This window comes from Nestor notabilis, unplaced genomic scaffold (genome assembly GCF_000696875.1).
Source record: "Nestor notabilis isolate BGI_N333 unplaced genomic scaffold, ASM69687v1 scaffold25426, whole genome shotgun sequence".
Classification (NCBI taxonomy): Eukaryota; Metazoa; Chordata; class Aves; order Psittaciformes; family Psittacidae; genus Nestor; species Nestor notabilis.
The window spans coordinates 26262-42348 of NW_009934603.1; the positions used below are offsets into that span (position 1 = coordinate 26262).

A 16087-nucleotide genomic window follows, 5' to 3' on the forward strand; every position below is an offset into this window, starting at 1 on the left:
TTGTGATACTTCTGGAAGTTCTGCATATTATAATTCTGTAATTAAAAATTTCACTTCAGCTCTGTGTCTATTGGACTCTGAATAATTAAGAAAACTAATGCTCTTCGGCATTGCTCCTTTTTGTAATACTGTAAGAAAACACAAAGATGGGAGAGTGCATCCCTGGGCCACCAGACAAAGCTACTGAAAACTCTCACAACTTTTTCTTCTTTTTTTCCCCAGAAGAATACCAGGATACAATTATTTAAAGATGAGTTTATAAACAACACTAAAAAAAAATTCCCTTCACTCACCCTCCATTTTTCAAAAATACATTCAATTGAAAGTATGGTTTAAAATATAAACCATTCACACAAAATTATCATCTGCTTCAAAATCAACACCAGTGTTGCTAGCAGTTTGGTAACATGTTTCAAATTTAGATAAGCATACATTTTATGTTACTTGATATGTTCCATATCAAGTGAGATATGGAAGGAACAAATATGGAGAAAGTGAGGTTAAAGAGATAAGATCTTAATGTCTGCTAGAAGGTTTGGGTTATAGTATAGCTTTTTGCTTATGGATATTTCCTTGAATTATCTATTTTGTTTCATTTGGGGCTTGGGGTTCTGTTTGTTTCTCTCTCTTTTAATTTGGTCAATTGTGCTAACTTTTTATTTGATTCCCATTAATCTCTGTCACTTAAATAATAATGAAGTTGTGAGGTTTACATTTTCACAGCATTTTGAGTTATGGCTTTGTAAGTTATTCCCTGAACTAGTCCAAGCTTGCATAACTCCACTGAGGGAAATGGATTTCTACCACACAGCTATGTATCATAAATCTATTTGCCAAAGTAAGTAAGTCAGTAGAGTTCCTAAGAACAGCATATTCTTAATTTCTGTCAATCAGCTGAAGTAGTATAGAATCATAGAATAGTTAGGGTTGGAAAGGACCTTAAGATCGTCTAGTTCCAACCCTCTTGCCATGGGCAGGGATGCCTCATACTAGATCATGTCACCCAAGACTCCATCCAACCTGGCCTTGAACACTGCCAGGGATGGAGCATTCACAGCTTCCTTGAGCAACCTGTTCCAGTGCTTCACCACCCTCACTGTAAAGAACTTCTTCCGTATATCTAATCTAAACTTCCCCTGTTTAAGTTTGAACCCATTACCCCTTGTCCTACCACTATAGTCCCTGATGAAGAGTCCCTCCCCAGCATCCTTATAGGCCCCCTTCAGATACTGGAAGGCTGCTCTGAGGTCTCCACGCAGCCTTCTCTTCTCCAGGCTGAACAGCCCCAACTTTCTCAGCCTGTCTTCATACGGGAGGTGCTCCAGCGCTCTTATCATCCTTGTGGCCCTCCTCTGCACTTGCTCCAACAGCTCCATGTCCTTTTTATGTTGAGGACACCAGAACTGCACACAATACTCCAAGTGAGGTCTCATGAGAGCAGAGTAGAGGGACAGGATCACCTCCTTTGACCTCCTGGTCACGTTTCTTTTGATATAGCCCAAGATACAGTTGTCTTTCTGGGCTGCGAGCGCACACTGTGTGTACATTCTTAATATTTTCATTTTAATGTTTTTAATTTGTTTCTTCATAGTTTTCTTCATACATATACAAACAAAATATATGCCAGAGTAATGCTTGATATTCAGAAATATAAGATAAATCCTTTCAGTGCTGTCTGTCCTCATAGCCTTCATCATAACCTTCCCATATCCTAGACTCAGCTTATTAGGTGCTTGAAATTAAAATCAAAGCTCTAAAATCTTAGAAAGCAACAGTATAATAATGTTTAAGTGGTATATATGCATTTTCTTGGCTTTAGAAAGTTGTCTATCATTTATTAAATAATTTTCCTAACTCAAATAACTTTAGTTTTATACAGATGCATAAAACTCAATACAGTTGTATACTGTTTTGCAGGAGTCTGTATAATACGCAGAACATACTCAGCAAACAGGGATGAAATTAATCCTAAGATTTTGAAAAGACTAACAGATGAAGCATTAGAAGAGAAAAACATAGAAGAAGAAAGGTGAAATATTCCAAATATCTGAACATATAAAATGAGAACAAGAAAATTCTAGCCTTACTTTGTGTTAAACTTATCAGTGCATTTATCAACATAAATGTAGTATAACAGTACACTAAGATTAGTTATGAGGTACAGGAACTAAGCCAATATGTTTCAATTTTGAGGAATATCTCATTTAGATCAGTAAAAATGGTGGCTGGAGATTCTCTTGATAAATACCTTTCATTACTCCAGCCTTTTGATGTAATGAGACAATAACATTTTAGATTATAAAATATATTTGATTTTTATTTTGTACAACCCAAATTATATTTCAGTTCCCAACGGTATTTTTCCACATCTTTACATTTAATATATCTGCAACTTGTTTCAGCAGTATTTCTGTAAGTCTTAAGAAGAATAATCTTTTACTTACAGAAGAGAAATGCAAGAAAAACCAGTATCAGAGGAAGAACAATCTCATGGGGCTGCTCTGGAGAAAGGTGAAAGTGTGTATAATTCTACTTCTATTTAAACTAATTATGTGTTTCAAATCATTTAGCAATTTGGTTTTTATGCAGATTTTACAGTTTTGATTTCCTTATTACATTCAGCATCTAGAAAAGTTACTTCATATTACTATCTTTGTTTCCTTCACTGATTCACGTACTCATTTCTATGTATCATTCTTAATCAGTGTTACAGAATAGAGATGTGTAGTAAATCAGTGAGCACAGTTGTGCTTTTCAATAAATTCAAAGGACAGGACTCTCTATGTCCTCTTTCTAAGTGGGTTATTAACTTGTTGTGGTTTAAGCCAAGCCATTAACTCAGAACCATGCAGCTGCTCGCTCACTCTCCCCCTTCTCCCCCACCACTCCCAGAGGGATGGGGAGGAGAATCGGAGGAATGTAACTCCCATGGGTTGAGATAACAGCAGTCCAGTAACTAAGGTATAATACAGAACCACTACTGATACCACCAATAATAATAATGATAAGGGAAATAACAAGGGGAGGGGACACAACCGCTCACCACCCGCCAACCGATACCCAGCCTGACCCGAGCAGCGATCTGCGCCTTCTGGGTGACTCCCCAATTTATATACTGGGCATGACGTGCTGTGGTATGGAATACCCCTTTAGCCAGTTTGGGTCAGGTGTCCTGTCTCTGCTTCCTCCTGGCTTCCCCTCCTCCCTGGCAGAGCATGAGACTGAGAGAAGTCCTTGGTCAGAGTAAATATTACTTAGCAACAACTAAAAACATCGGTGCTGTCAGTGTTGTTCCCAGGCTGAAATTCAAAACCACAGCACTGCACCAGCTACTAAGAAGGAGAAAAAATGACTGCTGTAGCTGAACCCAGGACATAACTGTATTGAAACTTCCTACTCATCAAAATATCTGTATCTGCTTACAAGTCAGAAAACATTGTTAGAACTTCACCAGTAGCTGATAAGAAAATCACAAAACTGTCTGAATTTCTGGTTTTGCTCCAAGAAGCACAGCCTGAAGCAATTGAAGGAAATGAAAATTATTTCAGGAGTGGCTCTCTTAACTTGCAAGGATTGCTGAATCTAGTAACAACATATGTTACGAATTACTGAATCCAGAAGCCCTGTAGAGGTGAGGCTGCTGAAGCTCCATGTCCCTAGTACCATGCAGTAATGAGTCTGAGCATATATTCCTATTTCAGCTTTCATCTTCTTCTTACTATTATCCATGCTTGCTCCTCCCAATCTACTTTGATCCCTCCTTCTCCTTCCCTTTGGTCCTCAGAAATGCCTCGTAATACTGTAAGTCTCTCACAATCCCAAACTGCTTTTCTTGGCATCCCCTAATGAATGACTTACTCTGTAGGCAGTAATCACCCTTAGCCAGGGAAAGCCTCTCTAGTTGACTTATCTCACTAGATCTTACCCCCAGACAATGCCTTCATTATCCTCATTTAATGGCCTCAAGGTTATGTTTGTTCTGATTAGATTTCTGCGGTACCCCCACCTGTCATTACGCCTCCTTTGTGCTTACAGAGATTAGCCTTTAACAGCATAACGTATCAACATAAAAAATAACAGAATTACGTGTATTACATGAGGTTTCCCCTATAATAACTGTATTAATAGAATATGTGGGTAAAGAGTTTCTTACTTTGCTTCTTTCTGTATTAATAGAAACACATTATTTTTTGTTTAGCCACTATTTATTTCCTGTAAGAGTGCTACTTTCATATCAGATTTTTGCTATACTTTTTTCCCAGCAATGAAAATATAGTTGTCCTGGGCAGGATTGAATAGTCTGTGAGGAGTGAGATTTTGGGGGCAGGTCAACTGTCACAAATAGGCTGAATTTTTGAACCTCAGAAAACTCTGTCAGTTGGGTCCAGGTTTAGAACCTCAACAGTCAAAATTAAGTTTCAGGATTGTATTTTCCTTTTTGTCTTCTTCAGACACTGCTTACTTTCTTAGAAAAATGTTGCTGTCTAATTTAGATCTGCTGTCAAGATGAAGTATCATGCACAACTATCTGTCTCTATATTAAGAATAAGGTTGGAGACTATAGTTTTTTCTTCCTCTGCTTTATGATTTCAAGGTTTCTCCATCATAGCCTAAATTATCACCTAAGGTCTGGAGCTGAAATTTAAAACTGAAGGGTATGAATTCCCATTTATTTTCTTTCCTTCTTTCTTTCCTTCTTTCTTTCCTTCTTTCTTTCCTTCTTTCTTTCCTTCTTTCTTTCCTTCTTTCTTTCCTTCTTTCTTTCCTTCTTTCTTTCCTTCTTTCTTTTCTTCTTTCTTTTCTTCTCTCTTTCTCTCTCTCTTTCTCTCTCTTTTTTTTAATTTTTTCCCTCTCAGTAGTGAGGCCCTAGACTGCCCTCACCGTTTTCCCTTCAAACATGACATACTGGTTTCCACAGAAAAATATCATGGCTAAGCTTAAGTTGTGTATTACCAGTATGTCTCACATACACTTTCTTTCATTATCCAGTCTGATGTTCATTTTACCTATATATAGCAAGGTCTAAGTCATAAATGTAGTATAAGATAGACTGAATTTAATAAATGCTTATGATTTTTAACTGGGTAACATTTCATCTGCTCTCTGGAAAAAAAACCACAAACACTCTAGCTTTGTAGGGTTTTTTAAATTACATATACTTTTTTAAAGAAAAATTCATTATAACTTTTCATTGTTGCTAATAAAAAACATAAATCTTCTCCAAAGTGAATGAGAGCTAAAATATTAAATACAAAGGGTTGTACACAGATACTCTATTATCTTTGTCTCAAATAACAAAGTTCATCCTAGCTTTGAATAACTCATTTTGATCTGAGTACATCAAAACAATTATTAATGAGAGAAGTAATATCATATACACAGTTGTGCTTTTAACACGTGCTAAGTCCTTGTTCAGAGAAAATCATGTTTTCCTATGCCAACAACTGATTTCAATAATCAAATACTGACTCACCAAAACACTTTAGTCATACAGCTCTTAGCCTGACAACAGCTTTATTTCACATGTGCCATCAGCACTTTGACTGCAGCTTTTCTCCCATGTGACATATCTTTACAAAAATATACATGAATGCTCTATTCGCAGTTTTGGGAGCTTTTGTATAGAAGTTATGGTATAAAAATGAAAAGTCAGAAAAATACTCTAGAGCCCAAATCATGCTCTTTTGATGTGTCATATATCATGTAATATGGGAATCACAAAATTGTTAGGGTTGGAAGGGACCTCTGGAGATCATCTGCTCCAACCCTCTTACCAAGGCAGGGTCTGTTCTCTTCTATATAAATAAATGTGCATTTCAATAATTGCAATTTTTGTAACATCAGTGGGACACTGAAGTAACTGGGATTGCTTCAGGACTGAACATAACCAAATTTATAATATCATTTGTATTTAAAAGGAAAAAGTGGTTCCAGTAATGAGGTACTTACACGTGTCTTAATGGGAGTGAAAATAAATGGAGGAGACTGAAGGTACACAAAACACAAAAAAAATTTGGTAACTCTTGCTTGCAGTCTCTAGCTGAATATTATAGCTGCACATCTTTTTTCATGTGCCTTCACACAATTATTGTGAGCTTATTTCACGAATTTCTTACTGTATTTAAACATTTTTGCAGCAGCTTTGTGTGTGTAGATTTATCTGTGCTAGGAGACAGCTATATGACTTCATGAGAATATATTTCAGGCATTGTAGAGAGTTAGACAACTTCAGGTAGATCTGTGGGTTCACTCCAATCCTGCTATAAAACCTGGCATATTTATTTCTTGACACGTTTCAGCAATAAAATATCCCATACAGTTGATCTTGTCCATTAAAGCAAACAGTTGTCATGGTTTAAGACTTTATTTTCTGTATTTTGGCAGCATTTATTTAAAAGTAAGTAATGAAAAGTCTATATAAACAAACTGCATGGTGTGTTTCAAAAAGGCAAGTGAAAATATGTTCATAATGAAAAACATATCAGTTCTAAGGAAGGGAAGTGTCACTGTTATCCTATGTTTTGCCTTTCTGTTTATTTTGATAGCTAAGCTCTAATGAAGAAGACATGCTGGCTTCTGGTCTTTCCATCTCAGCTTTGGCAGGGTTTGAGAGGGAAGGAAAGAAGGATTTTATTAATCTTTTTTGTTGCTGAATATGGACTGAGGGCAGAACAAGTCGTATCTAATACTAGCAGAACACTCAAAAAAAAGATTCCCTAGAAACTCACTTGGAGAATGTGGGGGCAGAAAGCCTTTGAAGATTGTTTATCTCTATGGTAACTATGCTCAGTAAAGGCAAAGAAGACACAGAACAAAATAATATGAGAGATTGCCATACAGGTATTCCCTGTGAAAGCTCCAGATTAAGGGCTGGAGAGGATTGTTTTCTATCACCTATGTGGTAAGGAAAAGAAATTACAAACAGCACTGTTAGATTGAGCACCACTGCCTCTGAAGGAAACTTGTTTGCATTTTTAGATCCGTTTATTTTTAAATCATTACTGTCTTTTCAAGTATTTTTCTTTACTATGTTTCTTATTTCTTTGAAAATATCATCTCACTGTAAATCACCTCTGCAAGCAGAATTATTATAACTTGTATCTAATGGCAAAGGTACAGCTGCCTTACTTACTTAAAAGTATTTTCAGTATCTTTATTCCCTGAGACCCAGTTTGAAACAAACCAAATGCCAGAGAGGCAACTTTTTTGTCGTAATAAGTTTCAATACCTGAACCAAAAAGAAATATTATTTGAGTTGTCCGGTTCTCGAGTTGTCCCTTTTCCCTAAGAATGTAATCCTTTTCTCTTTTGTTACTTCATCCATCTTTCCAGGCGAAAGTTTCTCTAGATCCCTTAGGCCTGTATAATCCATTTAAAAGCTCCATAAGTATGCAATAATGCAAAAATGATTGTAAGTATGCAATAATGCTGCTGGGTAAGTTTCCTTAAACAAGAAAACTCCGATAAAGGTAATATGCTGCAATTATGTGTCTAGAGTAGAGAATCAGGGCTGGAACACATGCTGATCCACCATTTACTAAATATGGCCTATCAGGAGGGTTGTAACATGAATTGTGTTTCTGAGATCAGTTTCATATGGGAAGCACTGTATTGAATGGATTCATTACCATGTTCAATATTCTGTCTCAGACAATGTCAAATATTAATTTAAATCCATTATTCTGCCTGTGTATTTCCAAAGTTTCATGACCTACTCAGAACTGAGAGTTTTTTAAAAGGCAGGATTATAAAAGACGACCTGTTGAAGGCTAGATGCAGACCGCACGTGTTACCATCTTGCATACATTATTGCTGTGAATAGGGCTGTGGTTCACAAGGCAGTGCATGTGATTTCTACAGCGTGAATGTGCCAGGGATGCCACGTGCAAAAAGCAGTTCACATAACCTGGTTATTAATGTATCCTTTGCTTATTTTCTTAAAATCTGTGTTCCTAATGGAATCATCATTACATAACTTATTAGAGCTGCCCAAATTCAGGCAGGTTTTACCTGGCTACATCTCTGTCTCATTTGGAATACATCACTACTGAATATAACATACTTAATTGTACCATTTACACAACATCTTTTAATGAACATTAAAAGGAAGGCATTTTCATGTTCCTATTTGGAATCACGGCAAGAGACAGAACTGTCATTGCAGGGGATAACTAATATGACATATACAGAATGAATGTGTAGTTTAGTAAAATGCAAGTATTAATAAACATTTTCAAGAAAAAAAGAATTTCTAATTCAAGATCAGACTATTTGATCTTGAATTAAGGTGATCTTAAGGTGTTTCTGCTTAATATGCAGTTTTGCACTTCTGGTTTATGTTTAGACTAATAATCATTCAAATCGAGGGAAGGTTAGCCACTGAGGTGTGAGTCTAATCATTGTGTTGTTCAAAGCTATAAAAAAAAAATCACAAAAATACTTGAGAAAATGCTTATTTGTTAACCACTTACTTAAAAGTAGCTCAATTAAAATAAAGTTTAGCAGTTCATCTTGGGGATAGCATGTCAGGACACTGTGAGGGCTAACTGCTCCCAAAGGAACAGGGAGCTGGCAGCACAGTGTGGTAACATAGCCATCAGGACAGGGCCCAGCAGCCAGAGCCAGTCCCACCACCCCCGCCAGGAGCAGGGCAGATCTGATCCTGGGTATTGAGCACCTGGGACAGGGGTGAGCTGATGCCAGGCTGGGATATCAGCCCATGGGTGGGCCCAGCTCAGCAGAGCCCATGGCCAGGCAGAGCTGTGGGGGCTGGAGACTGGTCCTGGGGCAGCATTGCTGGGGCAGCAGCTGATGGCCCTGGGGGCTGACGTGCGGTCCTGGGCTGCAGGTGGAGGGGGGGAGCCCCAGGGGCCTGAGCAGTGACAGCTGGGCCCATGGGCACCCTCAGGTCCCTAAGCCAGTGTATCAGTTGCCATAGAAGGCCTGACTTATTTCAAATCTCAGTTTGTCAGATACATAGTAGAGATAAATGGGGGTATTGAGACAATAAAAGTTTCAGCCTCATAAGTGGAAGAATCAAATTCTTAAGTGCACTTAAATATCTAGAAATTTCCTGTATTTCTAGAGGACTACACATTAAGACCCAGACTCACAAGGAGATGTAGACATTTCAGTGCCCAAAACTGCTATGCTAACTTTAAAGTGCCTGGCTTCATATATGGAATTAAGAGTTGTAGAAATAGGTACAACAAGTAGCAAACTAGCAAAGGGCCAACCTTAGTGATCCATGAAGGGATGTTAAAAGGAGGGCACGTATTTGATACCCTGCACGTTTCTAAATTTGGCCAAGGAAAAAAGAACTCTAGCTCTTTGGCAATTAACTCGCTGGAGGCAGGGCAGGGGCTTGCTTGCTTCTAGAAGACAGTGGTGTCACTGACCTTTGGTATAAAAGCTTTATAGGTAGCTCAGCCATCCAAGTCATAAAAACTTGTTAGATGTGTTCCTTGTCCTGCAGGTGCTCACATAGCCAAGCTGCTATTGAGACTTCCAGGCAATGCTTTAGTTAGCATGTTAGACAAAAGTTAGGCAGCACGTCTACTCTGACCATTATGTTCAGACCTGCCAAATCTGACTGGTAGATAATCACTGCAATCCAGCTACATTGTACTTGTTACTAGCATTTTTTGATCTGGCTCTGTTTTGGGAAATTAAATGTGGCATTTGTGAATTTCTTCAACAATGCGCGAGAGATTGAGACACGTTCAGTTCTGGGAGGAAATAGTAGTTTTCTTAAACAAGAAAATTGTAACAGGGCAATTTAACTTCATGAGCCAGAAAAATTGTTTAGGTTTTTCAGGTTGGAGCAAACTCAAAATGAATGTTACAGTGCTGAAATTTCACATAGTGAAACACTGGGTTTTTAATATTTTGGTTTTTAATATTTTTAAGAAAATGCTTTTAACACACAAGGCATTATGGAAGGTTTTCCTTTTTTGGTGTAGATAATTATATAAGGAAAACAAGTACTAATGGTCCTTTTTTTGTAAAAATCAGCAAAAGTTCATTGGATTAAATCGAACCTGTTGTTGCTTGTGTCAAAATCTTTTCCTGCTCTTCCAAATTCAAAACAAGACAGAAACAAGACGAGAGGGAAATTATAGCAAAGTAGAAAATCACTCCTTCCGCTGTTCAAGCTCTTCCTTGCAGCTTTATTTCTGGTAAGAGACAAACACAGCATACACTGTAAGTCCTAGCAAACTTACAGTAGTATCAGACCATTTAAGTCACTGCTCTCAACTGCTTTTCTGTCTGTTAGCTGACAGTACTGATAACAGAATTATTAAATAGAACACAAGAGAAAACTGATAAGAAAAATAAGAAAATCAGGATTGAACATTACGTGAATGCAGGGAATAGGAATAGCAGTGTAATTTTAAGGCAGATATAGTGCATAATTTATGCCATTATCTACTGTAAGCTTTTATTTTTTATTATACATGTATGATGACCAAGTTGTCTCTAAATATGTAACAGATCACCTCTTTATTAATTTCTGTACATTTATAACAATGCATAATTGGAAAGATGTATTCATAACTCTTATGAGGCCTGGTTTAGTGGTTAAATCACACAGATGAGGCTTGAAAGTCAGAAGAAATTAATTCCCTTTTCCAATTCTTTTGCAGACTTGGTTGTGAAATGGAAGTACTCCAGTTCTTTGAACAAATAGATCTAAATTTCAAGCTGTTTAACACCCACAGTTTCTGTTTCATGTAACTGGCAAAAGTGTGTCAGCATCTCTGCAAAGGTGAAAGATCAGTTATCCAGGAATTGAGACATTCCCATCACAGATCACTTTTAAAACATGGATCATAATCTTTGTCTACCTGTCATAGACTCATAGAATAACTTGAATTGGAAGAGACCTTTAAAGGTCATCTAGTCCAGAGCTCCATCCAACCTGACCTTGAATGTTTCCAGAGATGAGGCATCTACCATCTCTCTGGGCAACCTGTTTCAGTGTTTCACCACCCCCACTGTAAAAGATGTCTTCCTTATACTAGTCTAAATTTACCCATAATACCATTACCCTTCGTCCAGTCACAGCACTTCATGCTTTATCCATTTCTTGATGCAGAGGGCAATCCCTTCATCCCCGCCTGTCCCTTCCCTTCCAAACAGCTTGTAGCTGTTGATAGCTGCGCTCTAGTCATGGGTTTCATCCCTCCAAGTTTCAGTAATGGCTTTCTATTAGCACAGTCACTTCCAACTCCTCCTGTTTGTTGCCCATGCTTTGCACATTGTTGTAGAGATATTTAGGGTGGGCTGTCAGCCTGTCACCTTCTTAGAGGAACACCCCTTAATTCCTTTGAGGTATTTCACACGTGTTTCCCTATTGGCTCTTATTACCTCAGGAGCCGCTGGTTTATCTCTGTAAGACTTCAAGTGTACTCTAGTGTAGCCAGCACATCTCAGAGCAACAGGCTGAGGGCCCTCGCTAGCACCCCATCCCTCTAACCTTGGGTGTATCATCCCACACTGTATGACAAGCAAGCCTGGTTTTATTCCACTCTCCCTTCAAGTCTAGTTTAAAGCTCTCCAATAAGCCCTTCTAGCTCATGAGCAAAGATCCTCTTCACCTTTTGAGAAGGGCGAATCCCATCTGATGTCAGCAAGCCTGGTGCCATGTAGGCCATCCCATTATCAAAAAACACAGAACTGTGGTGGTGACACAAGACACAGAGCCGTATATTAATAGACTGGGTCTATCTGTTTCTTCCAATGTTGCTGCCTGCAACAGGAAGGAGAGAGGATGCTCCAGATTCCCTTACCAACCATCCCAAGGCCTTGAAGTAACCCTTGGACTATGCGTTGCTGCTTCATTGCCACCCACATGGAAGAGCAATAATAGGAAATAGTCCAAGGCTTGGCTTGGAAGTTTCCTAGGGATGTCTTTAACCAGCACCCCAGGGAGGCAGCAGACTTCCCTAAGAGGACGGTCTGTCAGACATAAGTTGTAATTTGTGTAAGAACTCTTATACTGCATATATTAGAGTTCTGGCTCACTGCTTTGCCTTCATCAGTTTAGGACTTCAGTCTTTGATACTATCCCTCATATCCTTGACATTTATGCTGAAGCGGTCTTCTTCGTTTCATCCCTTCATTTTCCTTTCTCCCCTAAATCTTCTATTTTCTCTGCAATTTTGCCGTGTTGATCCTTATATACCCAATTGCCTTTGAGTAAATAAAAGTTTAATTCTGTATATTGAGATCTTACGCTGAAGAAGAAACATGCCTAGTAGTATGCATTATTCTTCTATTCAAGTAAAGAGAACATGCTCCACTTGAAATATGTGTTAGATACCTAACATGCAACCTGAACACTCCACAACAGCTTCAGTAACTGAACCTGAACCAGGTCAGAACATGAAGTTGCTTCTTTGCACTGTGTGTCAGTTTTCCTACTCTATTTTTATCTATACTGGCATATTCCATATGAGGCATGACCGTATGGATACCCTGTCAGAAGCTGTTTGTCATTAAATGTAATTTTTAAATTAAAGCAGATTCCTTACATTTATTTGCAGAAAGAGTCATATATATTTGGGTGATGATTTAAGTAACCATATGCAAATTTAGTTAAGTAATTTGACCTTGTATATACTGCATCAACAAAATGAATTTGGCATTTTTAAAGTATCTTTGTAAACTAGTAATATAATAATTCGTAATTACGGGGGAGGGAAGGAAGCAGCATTAAAAAAAAAATGCCACCATAGTTGAGGAAAAGAATAATAAACCTAAAGCATAATGGAGCATTGCCTTCTATATACCATTTGATTTTCAGAAATCATACTACCTGAGTTTACAGAGGATGATTTTCTAGATATGCCAGAAATGGAAACAGTTAGAAAGAAGATAGACCTTTTCATGAACGACTGGAAAACAGTGGAATCAGAAATCAAGCAGTCATCTGTAGTTCAGGTTGCTGATTTAGAGATTGCTGAGCAAACTCCAGAAAGTCTGCTTAATCAAACAGTGCTGGTTATGGAAAGTAAGTAATACTGTTTATGTGATTTGTACTTAACCTAACAAGAGGGATTTTGGAGAGCTTGTATGTTGAATGGTGTATGGTGTAGGTTATACTCAGTTCTGTATTACTAACATGTAGTTGGAGCAGGACATGCTGTGTTCTGTGGGTGAGCCAAAAAGCACACAGCCAGCCTTTAAGACATAGGAAAAGTGGTGAATATATATATTTTAAAAATACATATGGGACTATATACATATGTATGTATAGCTCCATAAACACTCTGACAATGCAGTTTCCCAGTTACTTTTTGTGTCTGTTTATGTCAGGATACTGGTTTGAGAAATGAACAGATAACAAAGGTTCATTAATGTACAGTATTCATCTGAGTCAATGGGACTTTCAGGGTATGTAATAATCTAATCTACCCATCTGCATAGACTCTGTTTCAAGACTGGATTTTTTTTACAGTATTGATACTTTTTCTTTTTTTTTTTGCCAATTACTTTTCTTCACCTGTGTTCTCAAATCTCAAACAATTTTGAATACTGGATAAATAATATTATGTTTTTTCTGTCATTACTACAACGACACAGTCAAATGAAAAATATTGAAACAGAAAAAAAATTTTAAAAATTAACCTTTTTCAGAACCTTTTAAATATCATGGTTGGGAATTATCTGCTGAAGACTTAGATGAGGAGGCAGAAGATCTGGCTGCAGAAAGTGAAGATGAAGAAGTTGAAGAAGAGGAGAATGAGAATGAAGAAGTAAGGATGCTGGCTTTGTCTGTTTATGCTTTCATTTTAACTCATTTATTTTCAATTTCAACATAATCCCAGAGAAGTCAGATTTTGCACTTGATTTTGTATGAACTAGTTTTAGTCTTCTTACAGAATAAATATCGGCCTATGCTTCAAGAACACTTTCCTTATATTCCTCTGTTCTGGCTGATAGTAGTTTTACTCCAGCAAGAATCAGAAATAACCATGCTAATAGAGAGAATGAATGTACAGATGGTAAAGAGAGCGGTTATTAAAGAAACAAATGTGAACTTTGATTTCTGTCAATTAAAAATGATTCTGTGAGACATCACGTATGCATCAGAAGATGCAGAGTCCTAATGCGCAATCCCCTGTTTCATCTCAGCTTTGATAATTTTTGAACACCCACATTAATGACATTAAAGGTCTAGCTTTGCCTTTCTTTTACTTTTATCCCATACTGGAAGAGTCCCATCCCCAAATTTAACAGTACAGAATATCCATATATTGTACTGGAGCTGTATTGAGTAGATTTTTTAGAAATTAATTTTATTGGATAAGTAATCTGTCTTCACAAGACCAGTTCTCATTGCCTTTTCTGAGGAGATTTACTTCTGCACGTGTAGAAGCAACAGAAAATGAGTTTCAAGAACATAGCCTAATTTTGGTCTTTAACAGCTACCTATGATATTATAATTTCAAACTTTAAAAGGTCATTCTTTTCTTACTAGTTTGGGCAGTTTTGTATTCTGACTCTGAATCTAAGTAGCGTGTATTTTCATAGACTTATATTCACAGACTTTTACAAACTACCTTGAGAATACCATTCTCATTCAGTGCTCAGCTGATGTATTTGACATTGCTTAATCTGATCTACCTAAAATCTAAGTGAACTACTGAATGCAAACAGTTTTTTAAAAATTTTCATAATATTTTCAGGATGAAGAACAAATTAAGGAAAAGAAAAGGCACATGGGAGACACGAAACATTTTTGTCCAGTCAGTCTGAAAGAGAACTTTGTCCTTTACCCAGGACTCTATGATCATGCAGCTAACTATCGAGAAAAGATTTATTACTTCTCATCTCCAGAGTACAGAGATAAATTTTTGAAGAACCCTGAGGAATATGTGGCTCACAATGAACCAATACAAGTGAGAATCTTCAAAATTGCTTGAAGCAGATAATGACAGATTAAAATTACTATTTTCCATTATCATTTATAATTGTTTATTATTGCTGATTTTTTTTTTCTTTTAGGTAATGATAAAATATCAGGCAAGTTCTTGAAAGAAATAAAACTTCCTTAGTGACTTTTTAGTGTACACTTAAATTAACGCATTGAATAATGATGCAAATAAAGCAGAGAAGAGAAGAAGATTATAAAGGTTTACAATAATCCTAAAATGTGATTAAGAAATCACACATATTGGGGGTTTTGGGAGGTTTTACTATCTTTAAGGTTTTTGGGGGTTTTTTGTTTGTTTGTTTGTTTGTTTGTTTGTTTTGTAAGGCAAAGAAAGCTAAAGAAGGGAAGATTTACCAGAATTGTCTGATGAAACTACCTTTTTACCTACTGGCATCAACTGCCATAACGCATTTGTTCAGTATTTCCAGTGAGCAGGTTATCTGTTTGGAACAGCAATTAAAAGCCTGGAAGAAATAAAATGCAAAATTGTGTGACAGGTTTTGATGTAATTTTTATATTTTGAAATTGAAAAACAGTAGGGGGTAGACTCCAAGTTGTTTCAATCTATTTCAATTTTTTCCTATAGGCTCCTCCATTACGAGTGTGCTTAATTGGGGCTCATGGAGCAGGTAAAACTATTTGTGCACGACAGCTAGCAGACAAATTAGGCATTTTCCATATTCAGTTTGAAGAATATCTACAGGAATTGATCCTACCCAAAACTAAAGAGAAAGTTGGACCCCATTTTGATGAAGAACCTGAAGAAGATGACAATAAAATACTAATGCTATCACAGGAACTGGAAGACTTCTCTCAGGCTATGACTAAAACTGAAAAACCTAAAAAAAGCAAACAGGTAATAATCTGATCTTTTTATAGCCATACACAAAATATCCATTTTCAGGCCACAATAGGAATTTCCTATAAAAATCTAGTTTGATAAAAATCACTTACGTTATTTACTTGATGAAATTTGAAAAAACTACTTCTTGACAATGTTTTCTTATGAATGCCACGAACATTCTTCAAAACATTTTCAAGAATTATGTATAGGGATTTTCCTAAATAGTACAGATAGGTGCTGAATGGGGCACAGGAAGAAAAATAGAGATAAAAAAATAAAATGAAGGTCAGAATGATAATAGA

The 16087-nt window shown here is 37.0% G+C and overlaps 1 protein-coding gene across 1 annotated transcript in view; it reads left to right on the forward strand.

The window, feature by feature from the left end:
• Window positions 1–15797, forward strand: part of LOC104401070 (adenylate kinase 9-like) — a gene marked incomplete at its 3' end in the record, with an annotated part of 41201 nt that extends 25404 nt beyond the window's left edge. Inside the window, exons 15-19 of the mRNA XM_010017435.1 lie at window positions 1918–2029; window positions 2447–2511; window positions 12809–13015; window positions 13642–13760; window positions 15528–15797. Of these exons, the coding sequence (XP_010015737.1) occupies window positions 1918–2029; window positions 2447–2511; window positions 12809–13015; window positions 13642–13760; window positions 15528–15797 (773 nt within the window). The remainder of the gene's footprint in view (window positions 1–1917; window positions 2030–2446; window positions 2512–12808; window positions 13016–13641; window positions 13761–15527) is intronic.
• Window positions 15798–16087: the final 290 nt, after the last annotated feature.